The sequence below is a fragment of the Protomyctophum parallelum genome (assembly GCF_964188405.1).
Source record: "Protomyctophum parallelum genome assembly, chromosome: 6".
NCBI lineage: Eukaryota > Metazoa > Chordata > Actinopteri > Myctophiformes > Myctophidae > Protomyctophum > Protomyctophum parallelum.
Window position 1 is genome coordinate 6,813,110 of NC_139701.1, and position 23,812 is coordinate 6,836,921.

The 23,812-nt window shown below is 42.6% G+C and overlaps 2 protein-coding genes across 2 annotated transcripts; one reads left to right on the top strand and one right to left on the bottom strand.

Moving 5' to 3' along the window:
- The first annotated feature begins 413 nt into the window (after positions 1–413).
- coa7 (cytochrome c oxidase assembly factor 7) lies at positions 414–3,653 on the top strand. Its single transcript, XM_083767738.1, has 3 exons — positions 414–802; positions 1,415–1,555; positions 1,759–3,653. Exons 1-3 carry the CDS (start codon positions 697–699, stop codon positions 2,202–2,204), a joined length of 693 nt encoding a protein of 230 aa, XP_083623864.1. The 5' UTR covers positions 414–696; the 3' UTR covers positions 2,205–3,653.
- Positions 3,654–3,805: 152 nt separating this feature from the next.
- On the bottom strand, positions 3,806–23,559 carry fam20b (FAM20B glycosaminoglycan xylosylkinase). The gene is made up of 9 exons (XM_083767737.1): positions 23,415–23,559; positions 21,412–21,741; positions 19,467–19,714; positions 18,475–18,561; positions 15,150–15,259; positions 14,473–14,644; positions 11,596–11,787; positions 6,932–6,991; positions 3,806–5,101 (listed from the first exon to the last, which is right to left on the bottom strand). The coding sequence occupies exons 2-9, from the start codon at positions 21,538–21,540 to the stop codon at positions 4,870–4,872; spliced, it is 1,230 nt and encodes a 409-aa protein (XP_083623863.1). The 5' UTR covers positions 21,541–21,741; positions 23,415–23,559; the 3' UTR covers positions 3,806–4,869.
- Between the last annotated feature and the right edge of the window lie 253 nt (positions 23,560–23,812).

Sequence of the window (23,812 nt, forward strand, 5' to 3'; positions counted from 1 at the left end):
TACATCAGGAGCTGGGGGCGGGGCTAATGGAGCCCCCCGAGTGAAAGGACACTGCTGCGATAAAACATACCAAGGTTTCGTCCGTGATGTCACAACTCACGAAGCCTCAGACTGACTGGGGAAAACATTGAAAACAATAACGTCCTCGTTTGCTGCCACGTCACGTCACCCATGGTCACACCAAAAATGACATATTTATGTTCAACTGAAATATAAGTGCAGTTATGGAATTAGAATAGTGCCATTATACTTAAAAAGGTTCTGAATCTCTGAGAAGCGTTAATAGACTAAATACATAGTCATTGGCTCCACAATTGCGACGTCACTCACTGTACCATTTTGGCGGCTTTAGCTTAGACTCAACTACGGAAGGCCGTTTGAAGCATTTGCGCGATCAGGAAGCAGTCAAATACACAGCCGAACGTGCAAGTTGCTAAGGCAAGTTGGCATAAAAATTGCATCGCTTTGCAGATGACAGGCGTCATAAATAATCCTTGATATTCCGAAGGAACTATTTATTTCAAACGATATCACGGTATTTATGGCCATTAAACTAAATGGGGGCTAAGTTTATTGGAAGGGACTAAAGGCTTGTAACTCTACCGGTTAACGTCACCAAACAGCAAGGTCAATAGTGGTGTGTGCGTGGTTAAATCACTACAGAAAGCAAGTCGGCACAGAACGTGGATTGTAAAAATGGCTGGACTCGTCAACTTTGAGGATGAAAACGAGGTGAAAGAGTTCATGGATAATTTGGGTATAGAATACAGCTTCCAGTGTTACAAAGAGAAGAATCCCGAAGGTATAAACTTTTAACTGTCCACGGTCCACCTGGTGCTGAACTGATCGAAACTAGTACAGTATGTTATTGCAGTAGTTAGTTTTAGTTATTATTGCATTCTGCATGTAACTATTAGCCTGACACTCAGTCTGACGTTTCATTTCACTTCATTATTCTGAATGATTCATTATTAATTATTGATTATTCTGAATCGCCAGAACATATTTTCTTAATGGGCGTGGCTAGCGATTCAGGGCTGGAGCCAGGCTATGTAACTATATTAACTGGCATATTTTCCTTTGAACATATACATGCTGTCATCGCTGTACGCAGAATATGTATAGTTGGATGCTCAAAAATAATATATACAAATGAGGCAAGACGAAACCAGACTTCAAAATGAGTATGAGTGATTTTACTCGAAAAATGACCTGTCAATGCAATAGAAACCCAGTCTGGCTCATTGAACAACAGGGATTCACAGATTTTATACCTGCCCACAGCTACAAAACAAACAGACATGTTGCATGAGCCAGGATCTGTTTCTCTCAGAATTCCTCAACAATGTCACTTTGAATTGTCACTATGAAATGTGTTATATAAATGCCCCTTCTCCTTTGCATTTGTACTAAGGATGCCAACGACTTGCTGACTACTTGGAAGGAATTAAGAAGAATTATGAGGCCACGGCACAAGTTCTCAAACACAACTGTGAAACAAATGGGAACGCTGGGAGTTGCTACAAATTGGGGACTTACCATGTCACAGGCAAAGGTACACCAGGAAAAACAACTGAATGGTCTGAACCCTTCTCATCCCCCCCCTTTTGCTATTCCTCTGTTGTTGGCGATTGGATGTACCAGCAGTTAGGACAAAACCTGTAAAAAGTAAAACAGTCAGAAAATGATAAATATTAAGATCTATGAATGATACCACCTGAAGCTATGTTTGCCTGTTGTCCCAAATCTCTCCACCAGGTGGGGTGACTAAGTGTCTGAAAACTGCCTATTCCTGCTTCATGCGCTCCTGCAATGCAGACGGAAAGAAGTCTATAGATGCGTGCCATTTTGTTGGAACACTAGCCCATGACGGACGAGCCCTGGAAGGCGGACCCGACACTGCAGTGGCCCTGCAGTACTACAGGAAGGCATGCGACGGGGGGTTCGCTCCTTCCTGCTTCAACCTCAGCACCTTGTTCATCGAGGGAAATGCCAAGGGCTTGGGAGGAGACATGCCTCAAGCACTGAAGTATGCCAACATGGCTTGTGAGCTGGGACACGTGTGGGGCTGTGCCAACGCCAGCCGCATGTACAGGCTTGGGGATGGCACGGAGAAAGATGTAAAGAAGGCAGAGGAGCTGGCGAACCGAGCCAGACAACTGCAAGGCATGGGGAAAGAGCAACAGTTGAAGTTTGGGGAGTGATTTTATATGGCTGCATTTACTGTAATTTGTCTTGGTGCTCTCTCTTTGTCAGTGTGTTTCTGTGATGATGTCCACTTACACCACCCAACTTGTTGCTGTATATAGGCATGTTTGTGGGATTCGTTCATTTAAAAGTGAACTACCGGTATATCTTTACCATGTAAGTTTGCATGCAATGCCCATTGCCCACCCCCCAGGGGGAAGTTTTATTGAATATTTGGACCTCGTGTGGTATGGGCAAAATGTGTGACCCAATATAAAACATGCACACGCATGTCACAAGTCCCAACTGCAGTGACATTGACACTTGACGATATGAAACATGTTTTCTTGCCCTTTACAAAATCCTCTTAGATCCAAAATGACTTGGCAGTGTCAAGAGTGAGTAATTGTGTAAATGCAGGTAAGGGACTGCTTTCACAGTAAACCCCTTCTGTAGGTGTTAAAAGAAACCACGCATATTTTCATGCATGCACACACAAATTATATTATGAGACCAATCACTACACTTTATAAACAGCTACTGCAACTGTTATAGTAACTTTGATAGTACATTAAATGTCAGGTAGAAACTATGACCTCTTGTGGTAAGAGATGATTTGTAACTGAAGTATATGATCCAAGCAGAAGGCCTGTAAATAACACATCACCTAACATATGATCGTTTCTTATGTCAAAACACACAGGCCAAAGGGAATGGTGTCTTGCAATCTGATTCATATGGAAGGTGATGAAGAATTGTTTTATAGATGGGACAGGGCCATTTGAAATGAACTTGATAGACATCAAAACCAGAGAGAATTTCCAGGTACGACGTTGGGGGTGCAACCATCACATTGTATCAAGCTGATCGACTATCATAGCCCACATAGTACATCCTTTGACATACTGAAGGTGTTGTGTGCGGCTCACATAAAATGGCAGGCAGCTAGCCTCACTGAAAAATAAGCACATGTTATATATTCTTTGCTTTGTGCACAGAAACATACATAGAAATAATGACGATAATGGTGGGCAGGAAAAATCATTAAGGAATGGAAGTCTGAGGATTTGCCTCCAGCACATGTATGGTTCACTCTAGTAGTCTCTCAAGACAGACTGTTTGAGGAACAACAGGGGAGGCGCTGTTTTCCCGAATATTTGACGATGGGATTCTCAGATTGGGTTCACTCAGCTTGGTATTGTGGCTGCTTTGGAGAGGTTATCCTTTAAGATGAATAATCAGTTGGATAAATATGATTTGAAGTGGAATGTGTTCCTCAGTCATGTTGCAGGTCCTTGATGTGATCCATGGTCAGGCAATGCCTTTTTGAGTAGTATTAGTATACATATGATACGGTTGATGCTGCGTGTTTGGTCGTGTAAACTAATTTAAACTTAATTTGATTTATTTTTATTTGTTTATCTTGTCTATCCTTGTTTTATATTATGTTTCTGTGTTCACACAATGTCCATTCATACGTATTCTGTTTTCTGTATTTGTAAAAAATCCAAATAAAGTACTGATAAGAAATGACAATGATGAAACCTTGTCTAAATAGACATTATTTTAATATTTGAAAATGTACCCAGCCATACATCTGACTTTACCCCCAATTATCCTCTCACATCAGTAGCATTCTCGCTGTACAGTATGGCACTTTTTCACACACACACACACACACACACACACACACACACACACACACACACACACACACACACACACACACACACACACACACACACACACACACACACACACACACACACACACACACACACACACACACACACACACACACACGTTTCATAACATTATTGTTCGCATATTTAGTCTCTTTAACACTATTTAACAAGTTAGTTTCATATGTACACACTGGCTGGGCAGGTTGGATTCATTACCATCTTTGTTGACATCAAAGTGGAATTCAAATTGTCATTCTCTTCGGACTAAGAAATGATGGACTGTCTTGACGAATGGATACTGACTCAATCTCTCAATTGCTTCTCAGTCACCTAGTCCTAGAGCACCCATCTCAACAATATGTTCCGAAATCCCAAGTCTGTTGTACTGCTCTCCCGTATCTTTTACTACTTCATCAGCACCGGGAGCTTGGTCGTTTTGGTGGGATATGGCCATTATCATACCCTTCTCTTCTGACAACTCTTCAAGCTCAGTCCTATGGCCTAAGCTTTCCCCCTGGGGGAAAACGTTGGACAATGACAGAGGTTTTGGCACAAGGCATGTATGTATGCATTATCATTACACAGCCAGTAGTAGTTAATAGTAGACGTGGGAGCATTCAGATATACAGCAGATACTGTCCAAGTGCACAAAAGTCCTGAGGGAAAGTTTATAGCGCGTGGGACCACAGACATGAGGAGTTCAAATGCTTTTACAAAAGATACTTTCACCTCTTGAACCGTGGCAATTGTTTTTCCTCCACTCCTCCCTGGCTGGTGACAGTGTGAGAAACGCATTCGTCAACCCTTTTATTCACACCGCCATTTCGTTTCTTACAAACCAGGCGGTTCCTGCTCTCAGAATGGTTCATTACGTCGGCCTCCTCTCCACTTCTCTTGCCTTTCTTTGAGGCATATTGGGAGGTAAAGCGAAGTTCTGGCCCCCTTCCTTGGTCTTCTCTCATCACTCCTACTATAGTTATTTGTTGTCGTTTGCTCTTTAAGGGTGGGGCAGGTTCATTCGATCCTCGATCAGAGCGTTGTCGGGCCCCTGGGACTCCATGCACTGCTTGACGGTCGCGATGACCCCTGACAGACGCCTGTCCAGTGCGGCCATGTGTGGCTCGGCCAGGATGGGGTTAATGGGGTCGAAGGCCAAGGCCTGGCGCAGGGCCGTGCTCAGAGCCCCGCTCCGCAGCAGGTTCAACCTGTTCCATGTAGACACCCGCACCCTAGGACACAGAGAACACACTCAATGTTTTGATGGGATTGCCATCTGCTTGGGAAATATTTGACTTTTAAAGAGAGTAAAAAAGTAATGAAGCTTCTTTAATGCAGCCAAAGCGTATCATGTCAATCGATCAGTCTCCCTCTGTCACTCTTCTTACCACAAAAATGTGGGGCAAAGGCTTCCAAACTGGCCCAAAATAATGAAAAAGTAAAAAAAGGATGATGCTTCCCGTGAAGGTAGCAGTAATGATTATCAGTGCTCTCAGAGTTAAGGCAACTGGCTGTTGATATACTGTAGTAGTCTAGTCTTTTCTAGTAGTCTTTTCTAGTAGTCTATAACACAGTGTCCAGCAAAATAAATTTCATTGTATGTATACTCTGTATCTATACAAATGACAAATAAACCTGAACCTGATATGAGTAGCACAGCATGGGTGCGCCAAGTCGTCTGGTAAGTACTGGGAGCGGATGGTAGATTCTGTTTGATACAGACAATAAACCTCTCTGACCTACTTATAAGGCAAAGGCATTCTTGGCCAATTATCATTTTTATTCCCTTTCTTGAAATCTACTGTATGCAAGCTACCACTGTGTAGGCTAGTTTATGAATGGAACACATTGATAAAGGTCCCCCCTGCTGCGTTTCCAATTGCTGCGGATGACAGGTGTGTGAAGGCAAACCGCAGCAAATTAAATATGCAAGAAGCCCAAATTCCAGCAAGGGCAGAATCCATTTGTTCTTTTTTTTTTTTTTTTTACCGGCCCATGGGCCGGCTGGTGCGATAGGTCGGCCGGGGAACAAATGGATTCTGCCCTCCGCCCATACGCATTGAGTCTACCGAAGTAAGAAGGTGTGAATGTGACCTTAGAGGCTTAGACAGATCACACAATACATTGAAACTACACAGCTCCTTTCTTGCAGAGAGGAAAAAAGAAAAGGCTACCAGTCATAGTTCCAAGAGGCATAACAATACATTACATTTTATGCACAGAATTGAGATGGGGCCTTCAGAAGTCCTATACTTGTGGGGACAAATGATCTTGAAGCCCTAGCCTGCAACATAGGTACATTGTACCACCATCCTGATGGTAAAATATGGTATTGACTGTATAACTGTTCTATCCCTAGCAATAGCTTTCCCCTTCCTGAGTACCTGGGTCTCATACATTGCTGGAAACTACAAAAAGAAAGAAAATAAAATCACCTACTTTATTATACCTGTAAAACTCTGTGAATATAAAGTTGATTCTGATTCTGATAGGGTATTCTGGTCAGTTTTCATTTGGAAGGTGGTGGATGTGATGAGAATGTAGATAATCTCAGGTGAACCAGTGTTAGGTTTCATTTCAAGCCTGGTATGAACCGGCCGCGGGCCGCCTACTTAAAATGCTGTGCGAAAGCCAAGCGACACTGTTGACAGTCAAGAGAGTTCAAGAGGGAAATGTGAGAAAGAAAGTCTGTGGAAATGCTACCGTCTCAGTTAAAGGACCACTTCACCCATTTTCAACCACTCTTCATATAATTGGTCATTATATATATATATATATATATATATATACCATTGGTCAAGATGGTACCATTTTTGGTACCATTGTCTGTGTCTCAGAGGGGTGTGGACCGTTCAGCATACCGCCTAGTGCGCCTACCAGTGACATCTGTGCAATATACCTGATGAAGGTCCAAGCGACAGAAACATCAATATCTCTAATTAACCTTTTTTTTGGCTGTAAGTGAAGACAGTGTGCAGGACTTGAAATTAAAATTGTTTGAAAACCACTGGTATAGAGCAAAGTAGTGTTTAACCCTGATAGGAATAGGTTTGAATACTCACATGCAACACTGGTAGAGAGGTGCGAGGATGCTTCGTTCGTCTAGAGCTGCATTCCCAAAGCTGCATGAAAAATAAAGAAGAAAGTGTTAGCACTTTATTCCTCCCCATATCCCCATGAATTCATCAGGGATCTGTACAGTGTTCAGTATGTTCATTCATCATGAAGTTCAAGAACATTTCACAACTTTTTAAAGCATGAATACTGTTTTTCCTTCATGCACAGATGTTGAATACCCTATATGTACATTTTTGATAACCCAATTTCACCCTTAATTTGTTTCACATAATAAAGATTTGATCATAGTTGAAACTCAAGTCGGCCTCTTTTCCACCAAAATAACTAGAGGTTCTAGAACTGGTTCTAGATTGTTGGAAGTGAACCATGGTGCTTTCACGGAACCGGCAGCCATTGTTTTGGTTACAGTTCCGAACCAACTTTTCTGAACCAATTCATTTTCTGTGGAAACACTCTGAACTGGTTCAATATTAGACGGGAAAAAGACTACAGTCCCATCACTGCGCAGCACTACAGACTACAGAGCAAGCACACTATACTATACTAGGTCCAGGAGTCCAGGACACACTATAAAAGACAACATTTCTAGGACAGTCAACTCGGCCAAGCCAAACTAGGCCAGGACGGAGAAAGTGAACGCCTCTCTGATTTCTGATTGCAAGTTTAAGCCATACTTCATGATTCCTTAACACTTATCAGATTATGGGTTAGGTTAAGTTATATTTGCAGTGCAAGTATAACTATACTATAAGTATACTTTCAGTGCAAGTATAACTCGTTATACTATGTGTTGTAATATACAACATGCTGTGTACTGATACTTGTACGTGAATATGCAATGTACTTATATGTATGGTGCACTGCCTGAACTGTAACATACTTTAGGGCTGTGTTAGGGGCACGCTGAAGGCCGCGTGCTGCAGGCAGTGATTGTGATGTCTAGTCAGTGACGTCATTAGGACATGAAGTATCCAAGCTATATAAGATTCTGTATGTGTAATAAACTGGGTGAATGAATTAGTGTGACCAAGTCTTCGTGTCATGTTAATCTCTTCTCCCGGGCCGGCCTGCCTGTCTGTCTGTCCGCCGCCGAACCATGGAAATATCAACCGGGTCGTCACACACCAGAACCAGAACCAGAACCAGACGAGGGTCCTATACTTAGAACATAAATTATAACAGATGTGTCAGAAGTGGCTACAGTGATGTGAAATGCATTTTCAAGCTTGCCATTGGCAGAGAATATTACTGTCAAGGTGCCAAAATGATCGTGTGGATGGAGATGGTTTTCATTTAAAAATGCCACTTTCCAATTACAAATATTGTACTGTATGTACTGTAGCCTCAGGAACCACACGTTAACCTAGCTTAGGATCTAACCTTAACCGCTATATACAGTTCATTGTGTGAATAAAGCCCTTTGAATTGTGTGACAAACAGCAAAAATAGCTGACACCAACGCATCACATAATGAAATGTGTGCGCTATTTTGAAAAATAAGACCGGTCTGAAGTGAGTGGTGCTGTACTATACTGTGCTCCTCCCTGGACTCTGTGTGTATGTGTGTGTGTGTGTGTGTGCACATGTGTGTGTGTTCTACTTGTCACTTTAGGTGTTGCAGCACGGACACGTACGTAGGTACACATAATGTACATACACGTACGTACACACATAGCTCTGCATAGGAGTGGCTAGCACCACTCAATAATTAAGAAAAATGCTTTGACTAGAATTACATGCCCAAAATAGGGACGGCATGGAAGTGGTTATTCACACCAGAGCCTTCCTCATCACGGTCTCTGTCTCTGTTTAGACTTCATTGTCTTCATGTTTTATTCACACCAGAGCCTTCCTCATCACGGTCTCTGTCTCTTTATTCACACCAGAGCCTTCCTCATCACGGTCTCTGTCTCTTTATTCACACCAGAGCCTTCCTCATCACGGTCTCTGTCTCTTTATTCACACCAGAGCCTTCCTCATCACGGTCTCTGTCTCTTTATTCACACCAGAGCCTTCCTCATCACGGTCTCTGTCTCTTTATTCACACCAGAGCCTTCCTCATCACGGTCTCTGTCTCTTTATTCACACCAGAGCCTTCCTCATCACGGTCTCTGTCTCTTTATTCACACCAGAGCCTTCCTCATCACGGTCTCTGTCTCTTTATTCACACCAGAGCCTTCCTCATCACGGTCTCTGTCTCTTTATTCACACCAGAGCCTTCCTCATCACGGTCTCTGTCTCTTTATTCACACCAGAGCCTTCCTCATCACGGTCTCTGTCTCTTTATTCACACCAGAGCCTTCCTCATCACGGTCTCTGTCTCTGTTTAGACTTCATTGTCTTCATGTTTTATTCACACCAGAGCCTTCCTCATCACGGTCTCTGTCTCTTTATTCACACCAGAGCCTTCCTCATCACGGTCTCTGTCTCTTTATTCACACCAGAGCCTTCCTCATCACGGTCTCTGTCTCTTTATTCACACCAGAGCCTTCCTCATCACGGTCTCTGTCTCTTTATTCACACCAGAGCCTTCCTCATCACGGTCTCTGTCTCTTTATTCACACCAGAGCCTTCCTCATCACGGTCTCTGTCTCTTTATTCACACCAGAGCCTTCCTCATCACGGTCTCTGTCTCTTTATTCACACCAGAGCCTTCCTCATCACGGTCTCTGTCTCTATTTAGACTTCATTGTCTTCATGTTTTTGTATTGTCTTGGTGTTATGTGCTCTGTGTTGTTTTTGATGTGGGTGTTTGAACAGACTGTGAAGACGAATATCCTTCAGGACAATAAAGATTATTATTACTATCGTCCCACAAGGGGAAATTCCTTTCTACAGTACTGTACTAGTCAGACACAAATACAGTACATACTGTACACACACAACCGCAAATAACAACATAAAATGACAGTCATCACTCATTGACAATTACAAGCACCGTTTAGTCAGTGTCTGCTGGTGCTGCCCACAAAACATGTAATCCAGCTCCCTCCCATCGAGGGACGCCAATTATCCTTGGACCGAAACATTAAAAATGCAAGCGACGGACAATTTTAGAATGGTGTAAAAATAAAGGAATCATGTCATTTTAAGATTTGTGTGTTGGCTATTAAATAGCAGATTAGAACTACTGAATTAGAAGGCATTTGTAGAATCCGCCTCAGGTCTTAATGGGTTAACACATTGTATAAATTATTATGGATTCAGGATGGAACAGACTTTTAAGATTTGACTTATGACAGACCTAACCGTTTATGGCATAAAGCTGCTGTGCTTGTATTTGTATAAAGCTGCTGGAGAGGGGGTGGAGTCTCCGACTTAAGCTTCCAGGTCATGAACATCCCAGAGAACCTGACCTGGAAAACAAACACCACTGCACCAAAAGGTCAACAGACAGAGAGAGACTGTATTCTCTGAGGGTACTGAGGAAAACCGAGTTCCGCAGAGCTACGGCATTCCCCTGCGGTTGTCCAGCTGCACGGTGGCAGAAAGAATGATGCCACTTCAGGGCATCATAAACACAGCTCAGATAATCAATAGATGGCCTCTTCCATCTCTGGAGGACCTTTTGTCAGAAGAGCCAACACTTCATCCTCAGGGACTCATCCCCATAGATCACTGGCCGCTGCAGTTCATTGGAGTGACGTGTCTCACAATGAAAGCAGGAAGTCAAGCGAAGGGCGGCGGTGGCTCAGGGGTAGAGTGCCTGGATGGTAACCGCAAGGTTGCCAGTTCGAACCCGGGCTCCCCCAGAGTTACTGTCGAAGTGTCCTTGAGCAAGACACTGAACCCCTAATTGCTCCCGATGTGCTAGTTGGTGCCTTGCATGGTTTCCGCTGCCATCGGTGTATGAATGTGTGTGTGAATGGGTGAATGTAATGCACAATCTCTGTAAAGCGCCTTGGATAAAGGCGCTATATAAATGCACCATTTACCATTTAAGTGCAGTGCTGAAGTCTTTTTTTTTTACAAATCTTTATAACAGTCATGACAATATGAAACAAGACAAACAAACAAACAAACACAGACAACATTAAAGAATGTACACAAAGCATCAGTTCTCTGCAGCTTTCTTATTTAAAAGTGCTGAAGGCATTTGCTGAAGGCACGCTGCGTCGCTGCCTAAGTGACGTCACTCATCCATGTCTCTTGCTGTCACTCGAGTGACTACTGGCCAATCACAGCGTGTCTTTTCCGGGACTCATGTTACGCACGCGGAAGCACTCATTGAAGGCAAATGCTTTGCAAGGAATCTCAGGAAAATTGTGACACGCGCCTCAGAGCCGGAAAAGGGCGTCTACGTTTATATGTCCATGCTCATCCCATCCAGGTCACTGCACTAATTGTTTGAACCACTGCCCTCAGGAAGGCGCTATAGGGCCATCAAAGCAAAAACAAACAGACGGAGGAATAGCTTTTATGGCAGAGCTGTACTCTAAAGTCTAAACACCGCACAAACCAGAGACACTTGACTCTAGTCTGTTTGATGGACTAATGGACAGATGTGCAATGTATGAAGTTATGAACTTACATTTTGTTGGCTAAATGACTACACCGACTACCTATTTTCACTGATGAAAACTAAATAAAAACTAAGCTATGAGGACTAAAACTAAATATATTGACAATATACAGTGTGTGTATTGACCTCTTGGCGTTGTCTAAGAGGATGAGCATGCTCGCTCCCCCGTCGTCCTGGAAGCTCTCGTAGTGGTGGCGGTCAGCGTTCCCGATGAGGTAATCAAAGATGGCCGTGTCGATGACGTCCAGCAGCCTGGGCCCCGCGTCGTACGGAGGCATCTTCTTCACCGCATCGCAGTAGCTCTCGTCATACTCCCACCTAAGCACGCACGCACATGCACACACACACACACACACACACACAAAAGCAAATCTAACGACTGACTGTGCATGTGTATACATGTGTGTACGGTATGTGTAATTTATTTGTGAAACAGCGTGAAATGAGTCACCACACAGGCACACACACTAGTGCCGTGTGTTTTGGTAGCCATACAGCTACCAGTTGAAGAAATTGCAGATTGAGGCATTAACGATTGCGGTTATGACATATCTGAGATCATTAGGGCTTTCTGGAAGACTGAAATACGTAACTAATAACCTAAAATAGGTTTTGTCGCATTCCAAAACCAATAATTTGAGAACGAGTGGTTCACTATGGAGACACATTTTAGTCTAGTTGTCAATAGTTAGTCTTAGTCAACAAAACTAAAAGTTTTTTCAGCATAGTTTTAGTCGACGAAATTAACACTACAACAACATTTTAGAAAGGTAATTTCATGGATGACATTTATTTTGTCTAGCAGTCTAGCAAATCTTTTAGAGATGTGTAAAATGAGATGGTAAGGGTGGTGCTAGAGGAAAGGCCTTGGGGTCAGGGTTCATCATTGTGTCTCTGGTTTCTCAAGTTGTCTCGTTATCAACTTCTGTTTCAGGCTTCAGTTTCAGAGAAAAGCCTTTCATTTTAAACGCCAAGTCATTAGCCATGAAAGTAAAACTTAACAGGCGTTTATAGAATACAAAGCCGCATTTCCCCCATAATGTGCCGCTTATTTGAAAGGGATTCCTTGATGTCCACAAACATTATATATTTGATACATACAAGTATATTAAATGAATCCAACAGGATAAAATGTATGCAAGTTATCTGGACTGAGCAGGGTGGTTCATCTATCAATACTATAGGCACGAGTCAGCAGCACTGTGCTATGGTAGATATTAGAGAAACAATTACTTCTATTTTTGACCCTGACCTCAGCGTTCTGCCATGTGAGAAGGCAGCACACATGAGAAGCCAATGTAATTGATTCTCTGCCAATGCTCTTATTGTAGGCAGGAGGCACCGCTGTGCCAGGTGTAACCGTCTGTGCTGCTCAATTTTCAGATTGGCGAGGCTTGGCATGAGTTTCCACAGAAGAGAACACCGCCGTCTCCCATTTGCATCGTATCACTATTTCATGATGTGCTGAAATGGACACATTGTCGTTCCAAATTTGCGGTAGTCTTTACGGTTACATCTTGTGCACAGGTACACCGTACATAAGAGTAAAACTTGGTTTTGTTTGGCTTATTCAGATGTCGCAGCATCATAAGTAATAATATAACAGACAGAAAATTGACATATATACAAATTAGGCACACCATATCGTCTGTCGGTTGGAAACCTCATATGCCCAAAACTGTTACTTTTTCAAATTAAAAAATAGCAACAGTAGCAGATCTACAAGCTCAAAACGTGTCGCTTTGCACAAGAAGTTCAAATATGGAGATAGGAGGTTTCTGCCCGACAGTGACAATATACTGTATACGCCCAACACGGGAAGAGGGGACACAGTAGCACTTCCCAAGCCTTTTCCTTGGTCAGCTCATTCATCTCTGCTGCTGCCAGTGGAGTCTGAGGCTACATACTGCAGCCACTTCCTGGCAACATCTGATACGGTCCGTGGTTGTAATGGCTCAGATCTGTGATGATTCTGCGAGTTTTACTGACACAGCGTGGCAGGCGAAGAGGCAGAGGTCGAGTAGTGTGAGTAGCAGCCTGCTGCTCTCTGACACGTTTCTCAAAGCATTTGCTCACTATGGGTGTGATTGCTACAGACCACAGGTCATTTTAGAACATTGACTTTACTTTACTTTTTTTGGCACCAGATTTATTATTGATGATTTAAAGCATGACGGGACTCACGCAGGGATTGGATGTGCTGCTCAGCAGACACCACCCTGAAATTCCTGGAATTTCCAAGGACAGCACCAAAGTGTGTGCCAAAGTTTTTAATGAACAAATGACCCTTTTGGGGTAGAAGTTATACATTGTGTGGTCTTATCTGAGAAAGAACAGAATTTGTGTTGAAAGAACGCTCCCCAGCCCAGCTGACGATTCTCCTTCCTCCATTTGCAAACACAGTGGGTGTAACTTACTCAAATCTCATGGGAACAAACGCCTCAAGTGCTTTGTGTTTTTATCAGGGATGAAAGAGGGAGAAATGACGATAACACAGATATCTATTTAGCTTATCTGTTTGGAAAGTTGATTTGTACAGTGTCAGAGCCACCCTCAGCAGTCAAAGCCATTGTGTTGCCGGTCTTGTAGGCGATGGCTATTATTTACATAGCGTATATTGCATCACGGATCACGCACTCATTGGCATAGTCTGATAAAATGATGTGAATGAATGTGACACACGCTATAGTCCAGACAATCAATACAACACACACAGCAGGTGAGCCGGGTGTGTTTTTCCTTCATGACTTGACCCTTGAAAAAAGTAGATCTACAAGCTCAAATACCGGTATCTGCTATTTTCAATACCTCTTAAAACAAATTATTCATGAAATAAATTAGAAGAAATGTTGGAATTGTTTTCATTGATTTTCTTTGTTTGAACATTTGTAATCTTTTGAAATAATATATTTTATTTTATAAATGTAGGAAACTAAAACTAAAACGAGGAATATTTACTCGCGACCCATAAACAAATGTATACAGGTAGAGACCAGAACCCACCTGGCCAGCTTGCCCTCTCTGTACGTGCGTCCCCAGGGGTGCCTGTGTTTCTGCAGGGGCCAGACGTCAGGTAGCCACAGGGTCAGCGAGCCCTCCATGTTCTCTCCCTCCGCACACGCTGGCTCAGTGTCTCTGCAGTAGTAACACTTCCCATAGAAACACGTGTTATTACCTGGAGACAGACGGACAGACAGACAGACGGTGAGAGACAGAACGTGTGTTCATAACATAAAGTCACAGTTTTGGACAAATGAGGTTTCCACCCGACCCTAGAAACAACACACTCATGCCTAACCTAATATTAACTCACTTCTAGCCCTTTTAGACATGTGGTCTCTAAAAGTCACATGCTGCGAGTTAAAATGTCTCCATTATTTCAATGTTTATGCTTTGCAAGCGAGTGACAAAGAACTGCCACGCAGTCAGCAAACAGGACATGGTTGTAAAACGTTCTGGTTGTACGTCAGTTTAGTCAAGTGTCATCTTTCAGAGTGTGGCACGAGAAGGTAAGCAGGGAGAGAGTAGAAAGAGAGAAGGCTCCGGCTTTTTACTTTTCGAGAGAGAGAGAGAGAGAGAGAGAGAGAGAGAGAGAGAGAGAAAATGGGAGCAAAGCAAAAGACTGGAAGCAGAGAAGGAAAGCAAAAAAGAACTCAAGAAAGAGAGCAAGAGATACTAACCCTGCATAAGAAACGTGCTCAACAGCTGCTCAGTGGCAATGGGTTTGAACTCTGTGCGCAGGTTGACGTACCTCCCCACCACCAGAGGAGCTCTCCTGAACCCCAGGATCCTGTGGGACAAGCAGAATGGTTTGTTTCTGAAGGTACACTGACGATGGCTGGATTTTTTGTCCGTCAATCTTGAGGAATATGGAATAATAAAGACTTTTATTTCTGAATGTGAACCTCCATGTTTTGATTTGTTTCTGAAGATATTCATTCTTTTACTAGTATTTTTTTTAACCAGATTAAATAGAAGCTGATCATACTGTATTCAGTTGTTCATCAGTGCATAATCATCTTTTAGTTAAAAGGCCACTTCACCCCTTCTGCAACCAGAACTTATTTTAATGGTGTTTAGGACACAAGAAACACTTTCCTGGGGTTTTTATGTGTCATGAAAATGTGGTCTCACTTCCTTCCTGGACTACAAAGTCACACCTCCATTCAGCCTAATATTTTTATTCACCATTTTTATTCACCATTACAATTTTAACTTAAAAAGAAAATTGTTATCCAAGTTGTTTAAGAAACGCAAATTACAATGATGTCATTACCTACAATGTTATAACCAGCTGTATTGTATGTTAAGTGTGTGACAATAATACAAACTAGAACTGCACTCTGTCGAGTGCGTACTTGCTTGTTGCACACTAGTAGGCCATAAATGGCCAACTAGTGCGCAAGCAGAGCGCGCAAGTACTTTCGACCGCTGTAAACTGTCAAATCTCAGTATCTCTGTGAAGGAACGTTTGAAATGTCTAATTATTTGCTACCTACCTACTTTATGCATATAAACACCTAGTATTATTAAGTATGGTTAAAGTTTCTATCTATATAAGAAATACAGTTTTATCGATGTAGATATATTCTGGATCCCTTTTTAGTTTTTTAAAGAAAAATAAATCATTGATATGTGATGAAAAAAAAAAGGTATATAAACTGAATTAAAATATGTTATACAGTATAATTATTCTATTATTTATTCTAAATTGTAAATTGTTTTAAATGTATTTAATCTTGGAATATAGTGATATTAATACTAAATCATGATCAGAGTAATAGGTGTCTCTAACTTAAATTTCTGTAATAATACTTTCACATTTGTTAAAATATACATGATCTAAATACTTCCGTAATCTGTAGTTGGTTTAAAGCCTAATCTTGACATGAAGGTGACGTAAGACATACGTATACATATACATATACTATATAGAGTATGTAGTTGTAAGTTGATTAGCGGTATACTGTGGTTACTTTGCGCCAAAAACCGTGCCAGCCAACCCGCCACTTGATGCGTACTGTATGCAAATAAAACAGCAGATTTGTGCCTGGTTTGCAGGGACCAGATTACACAAATGACCATATTTCTTACGTCATCATTGAGAGCTAGTCATACATATACACACCATGTACTCTGGTCCCAGCAAATCAGGCACAATTTGCTATTTTATTTTACTGATTATGATGTATATATAGTATACGTATGACTAGCTCTAAATGATGACGTAAGACATACAGTATGGTCATTTATGTAATCTGGTCCCAGCAAACCAGGCACAAATTTGCTGTTTTATTTGCATACGCATCAAGTGGCGGGTTGGCTGGCACGGTGCACACAGACCGGGCGAAATTATTACTTGCGCGCTCTGCTTGCGCAAGTAATAAATCACGCCTGTGTGAAGTGAGGGGTCCTCTTATCAGCATACATAATCATACATCATCTCATTCCGGCCAATCACAATTTGCGTCCTCACTTTTCCTTCTTTTTATCCTCAATAAGTACTTTGCTCAGCCAATCAAATCATCACTATGGGATGCTCAGCCAATCAAATCATCGCGATGGGTTACACACAAACACACAGAGCTGGTCATAGGAGGGGCTAGCGCCCCTCAAAAACACCAACAGAAGTTGAAAGGAAGACAAAATGCTATACAGAAACACACCGACCCGACAATACCGGTACTCAAATATAAAATGTCCCATTTTTGACAACAACACAATTAGTGTTTGGTCATTCATCATCTAACACAGTGGTTCCCAAACTGGGGGTTGGGGGCTCTACAGTAAACAAATAGGTGTATACAGGCCAGGGTATCTGCACATTATCTAAAGTGACAGTTTAATGACTTTTAAGACCTTTTTAATACAAAATTAGACAAATAATATTCACAATATTATCTGTGGAACCGGGTCAAACTATGTAATAATGCCTACAAGTGCTTGTCAAGGTGGGGGTGGGGGTCTTTTGGACTGATCTAACAACCCTAACAGCATACACTGGCTGAGTGCACCTCTACGGCAGCAGTTGACTTCCCAACCTTTTCTGGTTCAGGGCCCACTTGAAAATCTTGAAAAGCGTTCGCGGCCAACCACTTAACATCGCAGTCATTCAGCTGCCATTTGGCTGACCACTTATAAACACGGCAGCCCTCGGTTAAGTGGTCAGCCAAATTAAGTGGTCAGATGGGCGGGCCGCGTACGCTCTCACAGTAACTTTGTTTTAATGATCGTCAATCAATTGACTGTGTCCCAGCATGGATTAATGGAACGAATGTACGTAGTATACTTTAAGTTCCTATTCATCATTAAATTAAATTATCAAGGTTTTAATTAAAATATCAGAGAAAAATCCCATCCATCCATCTTCAACCGCTTATCCGTAGTCGGGTCGCGGGGGCAACAGCTCCACCAGAGAGCTCCAGACTTCCCTCTCCCGAGCAACATTAGTGACTTCCTCCTGGGGGATTCCGAGACGTTCCAAGGCCAGAGAGTCGATGTATTTCCTCCAACTGCGCCTTGGTCTGCCCCGGGGTCTCCTCCCAGTGGGACATGCGTCGAGGACCTCCCTAGGGAGGCGCCCGAGTGGCATCCTAACCAGATGCCCGAACCACCTCAGCTGGCTCCTTTCCAGGCGAAGGAGCAGCGGTTCTACTCCGAGTCTCTCTCGTGTGACTGAACTTCTCACCCTATCTCTAAGGGAGATGCCAGCCACCCGTCGAAGAAAACTAATTTCAGCCGCTTGTATTCGTGACCTTATTCTTTCGGTCATGACCCACACTTCATGACCATAGATGAGAGTAGGAACGAAGATTGCTCGGTAGACAGAGAAAAATCCCACGTAGCTTTATTTTCAATGAATGCTATATCATCAATCTTAGTGTTTTGCCAATAATTTGGGGCCCACGGGTTTAGGAATCACTGCTTTAAGTATAATATGAATTCAATAACGAAACACATGCATAAGAAGAGACGGGTACTGGGCAAAGGAAGAGGATTTCCTACCTGTCCAGGTGAAAAGCAGCCACCTCAGCATTGTGTCGGTCATAACCTGCATACGGCTCCCCTTCCACCACATACTCTCTGCTATACCTGGCAGACAAAAAAGGGGACGGCTACAATTACACACTGATCTCTTCAAGTATGTATGCGTTTAGTTTAACCCATTCTGACCTGAGATCGATTTAAAAAAAATAGCAGACCTACAAGCTCGTATCGCGCCACTCGGTGGCGCGATATGAGCTTGTAGATCTGCTATTTTTCAATAGCTAAAGCATAACATGATGCCGACACCAAAATGGGTGCCCGGTCAGAATGGGTTAAGGCATGTCTTTAATAACGGGTACCTGGCATCCTATAGTTTCAATGTACAGATCATTCTTTTTTGATATATCGCTTAATCTGATGCTAGATTATTGTTTTAACTATAATCCCAGATTACTGAGAAGCTACACTGTCTCTCTGCATTTGATGAATGTGTACGTTTACTTGCTCGCCATACTCCAAGTCGCTCTGGAAAAACTAAAACTGTAAATTGTAGTATAATCCTATAATTCCATATCACCTGTGATACTTAAGTCAAAGCACTTCATTCTGTGTGTACAACAGTATGTACATATCTGTGTGTGTGTGTGTGTGTTCTCTACATTGTACTTTATTAACAGTACAATTAGGGATGGGACCACATGAAAATGATATTTCATGATTATTGTTGCAAACATTGTGATTAATGATATTATCACGATAATCAAAATATGCTTAAACTTTAACTTCATCCCTATTTATGTACGGTAGATCTGCAATTGTGTGTAGACTAGAGTGAAATACGAGCGTACCAAATGCACTCCTTACAGCTCAGGCTTTTCAAGTGCAGACGGTTTAAGTGGTACTGAATTTGCAGCTCAATAAGAGCCAATTCATCCTAGTGTAGGGCGGAGTACAATTTCACAATAATAAAGATTAACGTCCCATCCACCAAGTACAATACGACAGCTGACCTCTTGGGCTTGAAGACCACCTTCTGTCCACCCTCCAGCACTAGCAGAGCTTTCAGCTGGGTTCCTTTGTAGCCCACGTCTGCACGCTCTATCTTGGCAGTGCTCAAGGAAGTGAGCACAGCAGCCAGTTCTGGGGTCTCCTCCGGGTAGACCTCCCGGGGCCCGACCCATTGGCTCGCAATCTCCCAGGGCGACTGGAGCGTGTGGGTGAGACGAGCGCCACGGGAGAGCGTAAGACCAGCTTCCATCTGCCAACACACATCAGGTAGAGGTGATGAGATTTGAGGCAGAAGTCTTGGGTACATGCACCAATACATAGAGTCAGTGTAGTGCTGGGGGAAATATCAGGTCCTGGGAATACATTCGGCAGTGATTATTTGTGTTGGGCGGGCATACATACATACATACATACATGTTTTGGGATAAAGCTTGAATTAAACGGTCAACGGTATTGTGTGCCGACAATAGCCAATGTACAAGCTCACAACATGCATGCAACAGCATCTTATCTTACGTCCAAGTATATGTATTAAACATAAATGTCATGTCCTCATTTGAGATGTAAGTTCTTCCTTGCACACGATCGGAATCATTAATATTTCACTGCCATCAATGTGTGATTCAGCTCACACACAAACACTTTGAGCTTTGAGCGAGGGGTTCTGGTTATCAGAACTACCAGAAATTGTTAGTCTGTGCTCACACACATCTGCTACATTTTGGTAAATCGATTTGTTTAGAGTGAAATGAGTGTACTAGTGATGCACCGAATATTCGGCCGCAGAAGATATTCGGCAGAAAATGGTTAAATATGCATTTTCGGCCTATTCGGTTTCGGCCCAAATAGGCAGAAAATATATCACCGAATAGTGTATGCAATTAATGCATTCAAAGAGCTAAATAAATGTTTTATGGATACATAATAGTGATTATTATTTAAGTTAAGTTTTGCCATAACCATAATATAACATTTGTAGAATCAAACTCAGGTTAATGGGTTAAGTGAGGATACTAAAACAGCGATATTCAGTTACACTTCATACCAATGATACTGTGCGGGTGTAGGTATGTTAAGTGATAACCACTTTCAACATGGCATTATAGGCAAAAGCTTTCTAAATCTTTCAAATTTTCCAAACATCTACAAGCTTGTAGGTCAACAATCTTGGTATTTGTTGTACAACAAAGTATTTATAGTACTTAAGTGGCATTCTGGACTAGACCTGTCTGGCTGGAAACATTGTGGTTGCAAGGACTGCATTTCTGACCTTTCAGATACAGGACTGTGTCACAGTCATTACCCGGTGATTGAGAGATTATTTATTCTGTACTTACTCTGTATAAACATACTATTTTAACTAGTGATGCACCCAATATTCAGCCGCAGAAAATGTTCGGTTTCGGCCCGAATAGGCAGAAAATATTTCACCGAATAGTGAATAAATGTTTTATGGACCTATAATAGTGATTATTATTTAAGTTAAGTTTTGCCATAATCATTTATTTTAAATAAATCAGATAGCTTTAAGGTACGGCCATGACAGCAATGGTAGGAAAAAATATGTATAATATTAATCATATTCGGATATTCGGTATTCGGTTTTCGGCCAACTGTTTCCTATATTCGGTATTCGGTTTCGGCCAAGAATTTCAATTTCGGTGCATCCCTAGAGTGTACCAAATACTCTCTTTACAGGTCTGTTTAAGTGGTACTGAATTTGCAGCTCAACAAAAGCTCAATCATCCTAGTTGTATGATGGATGACAATTACACGATAAATTAATATATCCAGTATCCACTATACAATTACAATTATTGTGAGCGGTAATTATTACCATAAACAATAACTATTATCGTCCCATCCCTACCAGGCGCTCCGGGATAGCGAAATGCCTGGTACTAGGTAGTGACCAAAAATCAGAGAGAAGACACCAGCACTACTGACCTTACGGAAGGCCCGCAGGTCTCGTCGGCTGGCCGCGGAGCCCTCCCCTCCATCCAGCAGGAAGATCTTGGCGAGGCCCAGCAGGAGAAGCACGGCACACAGCACCACCACACGCTGTTTGAGCTTCATCTCTGCAGAAACCAGCCCTGACCCCTCACCCCTGCACTGTGTGTATCCACCGCAGCGAGCCTTCCTCACCCCAGGTGCATGGCTTCTGCAACCTTCCCCCCTCACCTGCGCTCCGCCAGACGTGCACCTCTGACAAATTGAGCCCCGAGCTCCTCTGCCTCTCGTTGGAGCTATGGCCAGGGTAACGGAGACAGCACCCTCCTGGGAAGGAGAGAAAGAGGCAAGTGGGATGAAAATGTTAGTGTGGGAGAGATAAAAGACGTGCCGTCAGTTAAATGCAGGGAAAATGCCGATTGATCTGCTGCCCCTCTTGCCTGTTTCCCCTTAGGGAAGGCTATGACCCAGTACTGCAGCAAACAGAAGCTTCCCCAGCATATGTAAGTGTGTGCCTTTAAGAATTCCAACTTTCCAATTAGAAAACAAGATTCTTCCAGCATGCTTAAGGTTTTTATTGTTGTCATGTGCACTTAGTCACAATACAGCTGTGGCAGCATCGCAGGCACTGAAATTCTTATCCTCATCAACGGTGAGAACCAAAATAAGTCGAAGAATAAGAAATAACACTTTCTTCTTCGTAATGTATCAAAGCATTCAGGTTGTCAGACTGTTCCAACTCTGTGCATTCAAACTATCTTGTTTCAGGTAAGAATATCACCATTTCTCTCTCTGAGGGAACAGCAGTCTGTCTGTCATGTCTATGTCTATCGACCCCGTCTACTGCAGTTTCATGGAACCAGATCGGAGACATGTCCTTGAGCTGAAAAGTATTTAACAGATCTACAAAATAGCAGTAAGTTACATTTACTTACTGCACATAATGAACTACCGTATTAACTATCAATCAACCTAGATCGAGAACCAACCACTGCTTTAACCAGGACATAAATGAACGTAAAACGTTGCACACATCTGCCCCTCACATGGCTACTTCTGTGATACCCAGGAGGTGTCATGGCCGGGACACCACATTATCACACAGAATATTATCAACATATTAGCTAACCAGGAAGTCTTGTCAACATCACCAGTCCCTGCATGAACAGACTCGTTGGCATTACATAACATTGAACTTCAGTTGACTTGCCCTAACTTGGACGCATTGTTATCAAAGTCCAGGGACTCTTTTAGGGGTCCGTGTGGGTTCTAAATTAAACCTTTACGTATAACTTTGACAGCATTCAAATGCATTCGTATGCTGTCAGGGACAGGGTTAGAGGATGGGTGCATTATAGTGAATCTTAATAGTTGATATATGTGTGCCTGCCTGTGCCAGCATCACAGGTTGAGGTTGCTTCCTGGTTGTTGTGTGAGTGTGACAGTGACATGATCAGTGTATTCATGCTGTTGTGTCGTGCCCTCATACTGCTGTGTGTCCTGGTTATTGTGTTGTGTAGTTATTGCACAACAGTAGCGAAAGGGAAATATGGCAATTTCACAGCAACTGTTGTTAGCCGACTTGAGTTAAACCAGCTAGTGGGTGAAAATACACACACGGCTGCTGCTATAGCCACGCAGGCAACCGACTCTTTTTGCACAATCGGTCTTTCATGACAGGCTTTTCAACACGTCCTAAAATACCTCATATCCTTTTTGTCGTTATACGTCGCTGTCGGCTTACTGTACATTACATTGACTCCGGCAGACAGACTGCTTAAAATCACACGCAAACCTCTTCAAACGGCTGTTGTTGGGTTCCCTTATGGAGCTGCTGGACAGTTTCAGCATTATTTATCTTTGATCATTGCTTGCTTTGCTGCATCGCATTGCATCTGGTGTTAGCCAGTTAGCTTAGCATACCTCTGTATGCATGTACTAACACCTTACTGCTAAAGCTACGCCGTTAGTCATGTTACATTAGCCTGGATTGAACGTACCTTATCGGCCAGACAGTGGCGATTCTCCCGAGAAAGAATGGGCTGCAAGCCTGCACGATCCAAATGTAAAAGTTATTTTTTTAATAATCAGCGAGGCTCGTCATATCTCTCCTCCATCCCCTTGGTTGGACCCCTTTGATCGACCCTTTCCTTCGATTCCTTCCTTGGCCTGGTGCGTCCACTCCTTCCTCTACTTCCAGTAATGTTTGGGTTCGGCCATTAGGTGGCGCTATTGCATCATAATGTGATAACAAGCAGCAGGGCTCCTTCATTAATCATTAGGTATATATATTCCCATCCCTGCTTTTGCAAAGTGAATAAAAGAGGGACTTGGAAGAGCCTGGAAGTTTAAAGTGACTGAAACAGGGACTTGAACAAAGTCTGAAAGGAGTTTCAAA

Bases quoted from the DNA above. Each gene is read 5' to 3' on its own strand.
- fam20b (XM_083767737.1), bottom strand. From the start codon at position 21,540: ATGAAGCTCAAACAGCGTGTGGTGGTGCTGTGTGCCGTGCTTCTCCTG. The intron at 15,260-18,474 runs GTAGGAAATCCT...CTTGTCCCACAG, and splicing joins GCTGCTTTTCACCTGGACAG to GATCCTGGGGTTCAGGAGAG. The intron at 14,645-15,149 runs GTTAGTATCTCT...GTCTGTCTCCAG, and splicing joins GAGCACGTTTCTTATGCAGG to GTAATAACACGTGTTTCTAT.
- coa7 (XM_083767738.1), top strand. From the start codon at position 697: ATGGCTGGACTCGTCAACTTTGAGGATGAAAACGAGGTGAAAGAGTTC. The intron at 803-1,414 runs GTATAAACTTTT...ATTTGTACTAAG, and splicing joins CAAAGAGAAGAATCCCGAAG to GATGCCAACGACTTGCTGAC. The intron at 1,556-1,758 runs GTACACCAGGAA...TCTCTCCACCAG, and splicing joins TTACCATGTCACAGGCAAAG to GTGGGGTGACTAAGTGTCTG.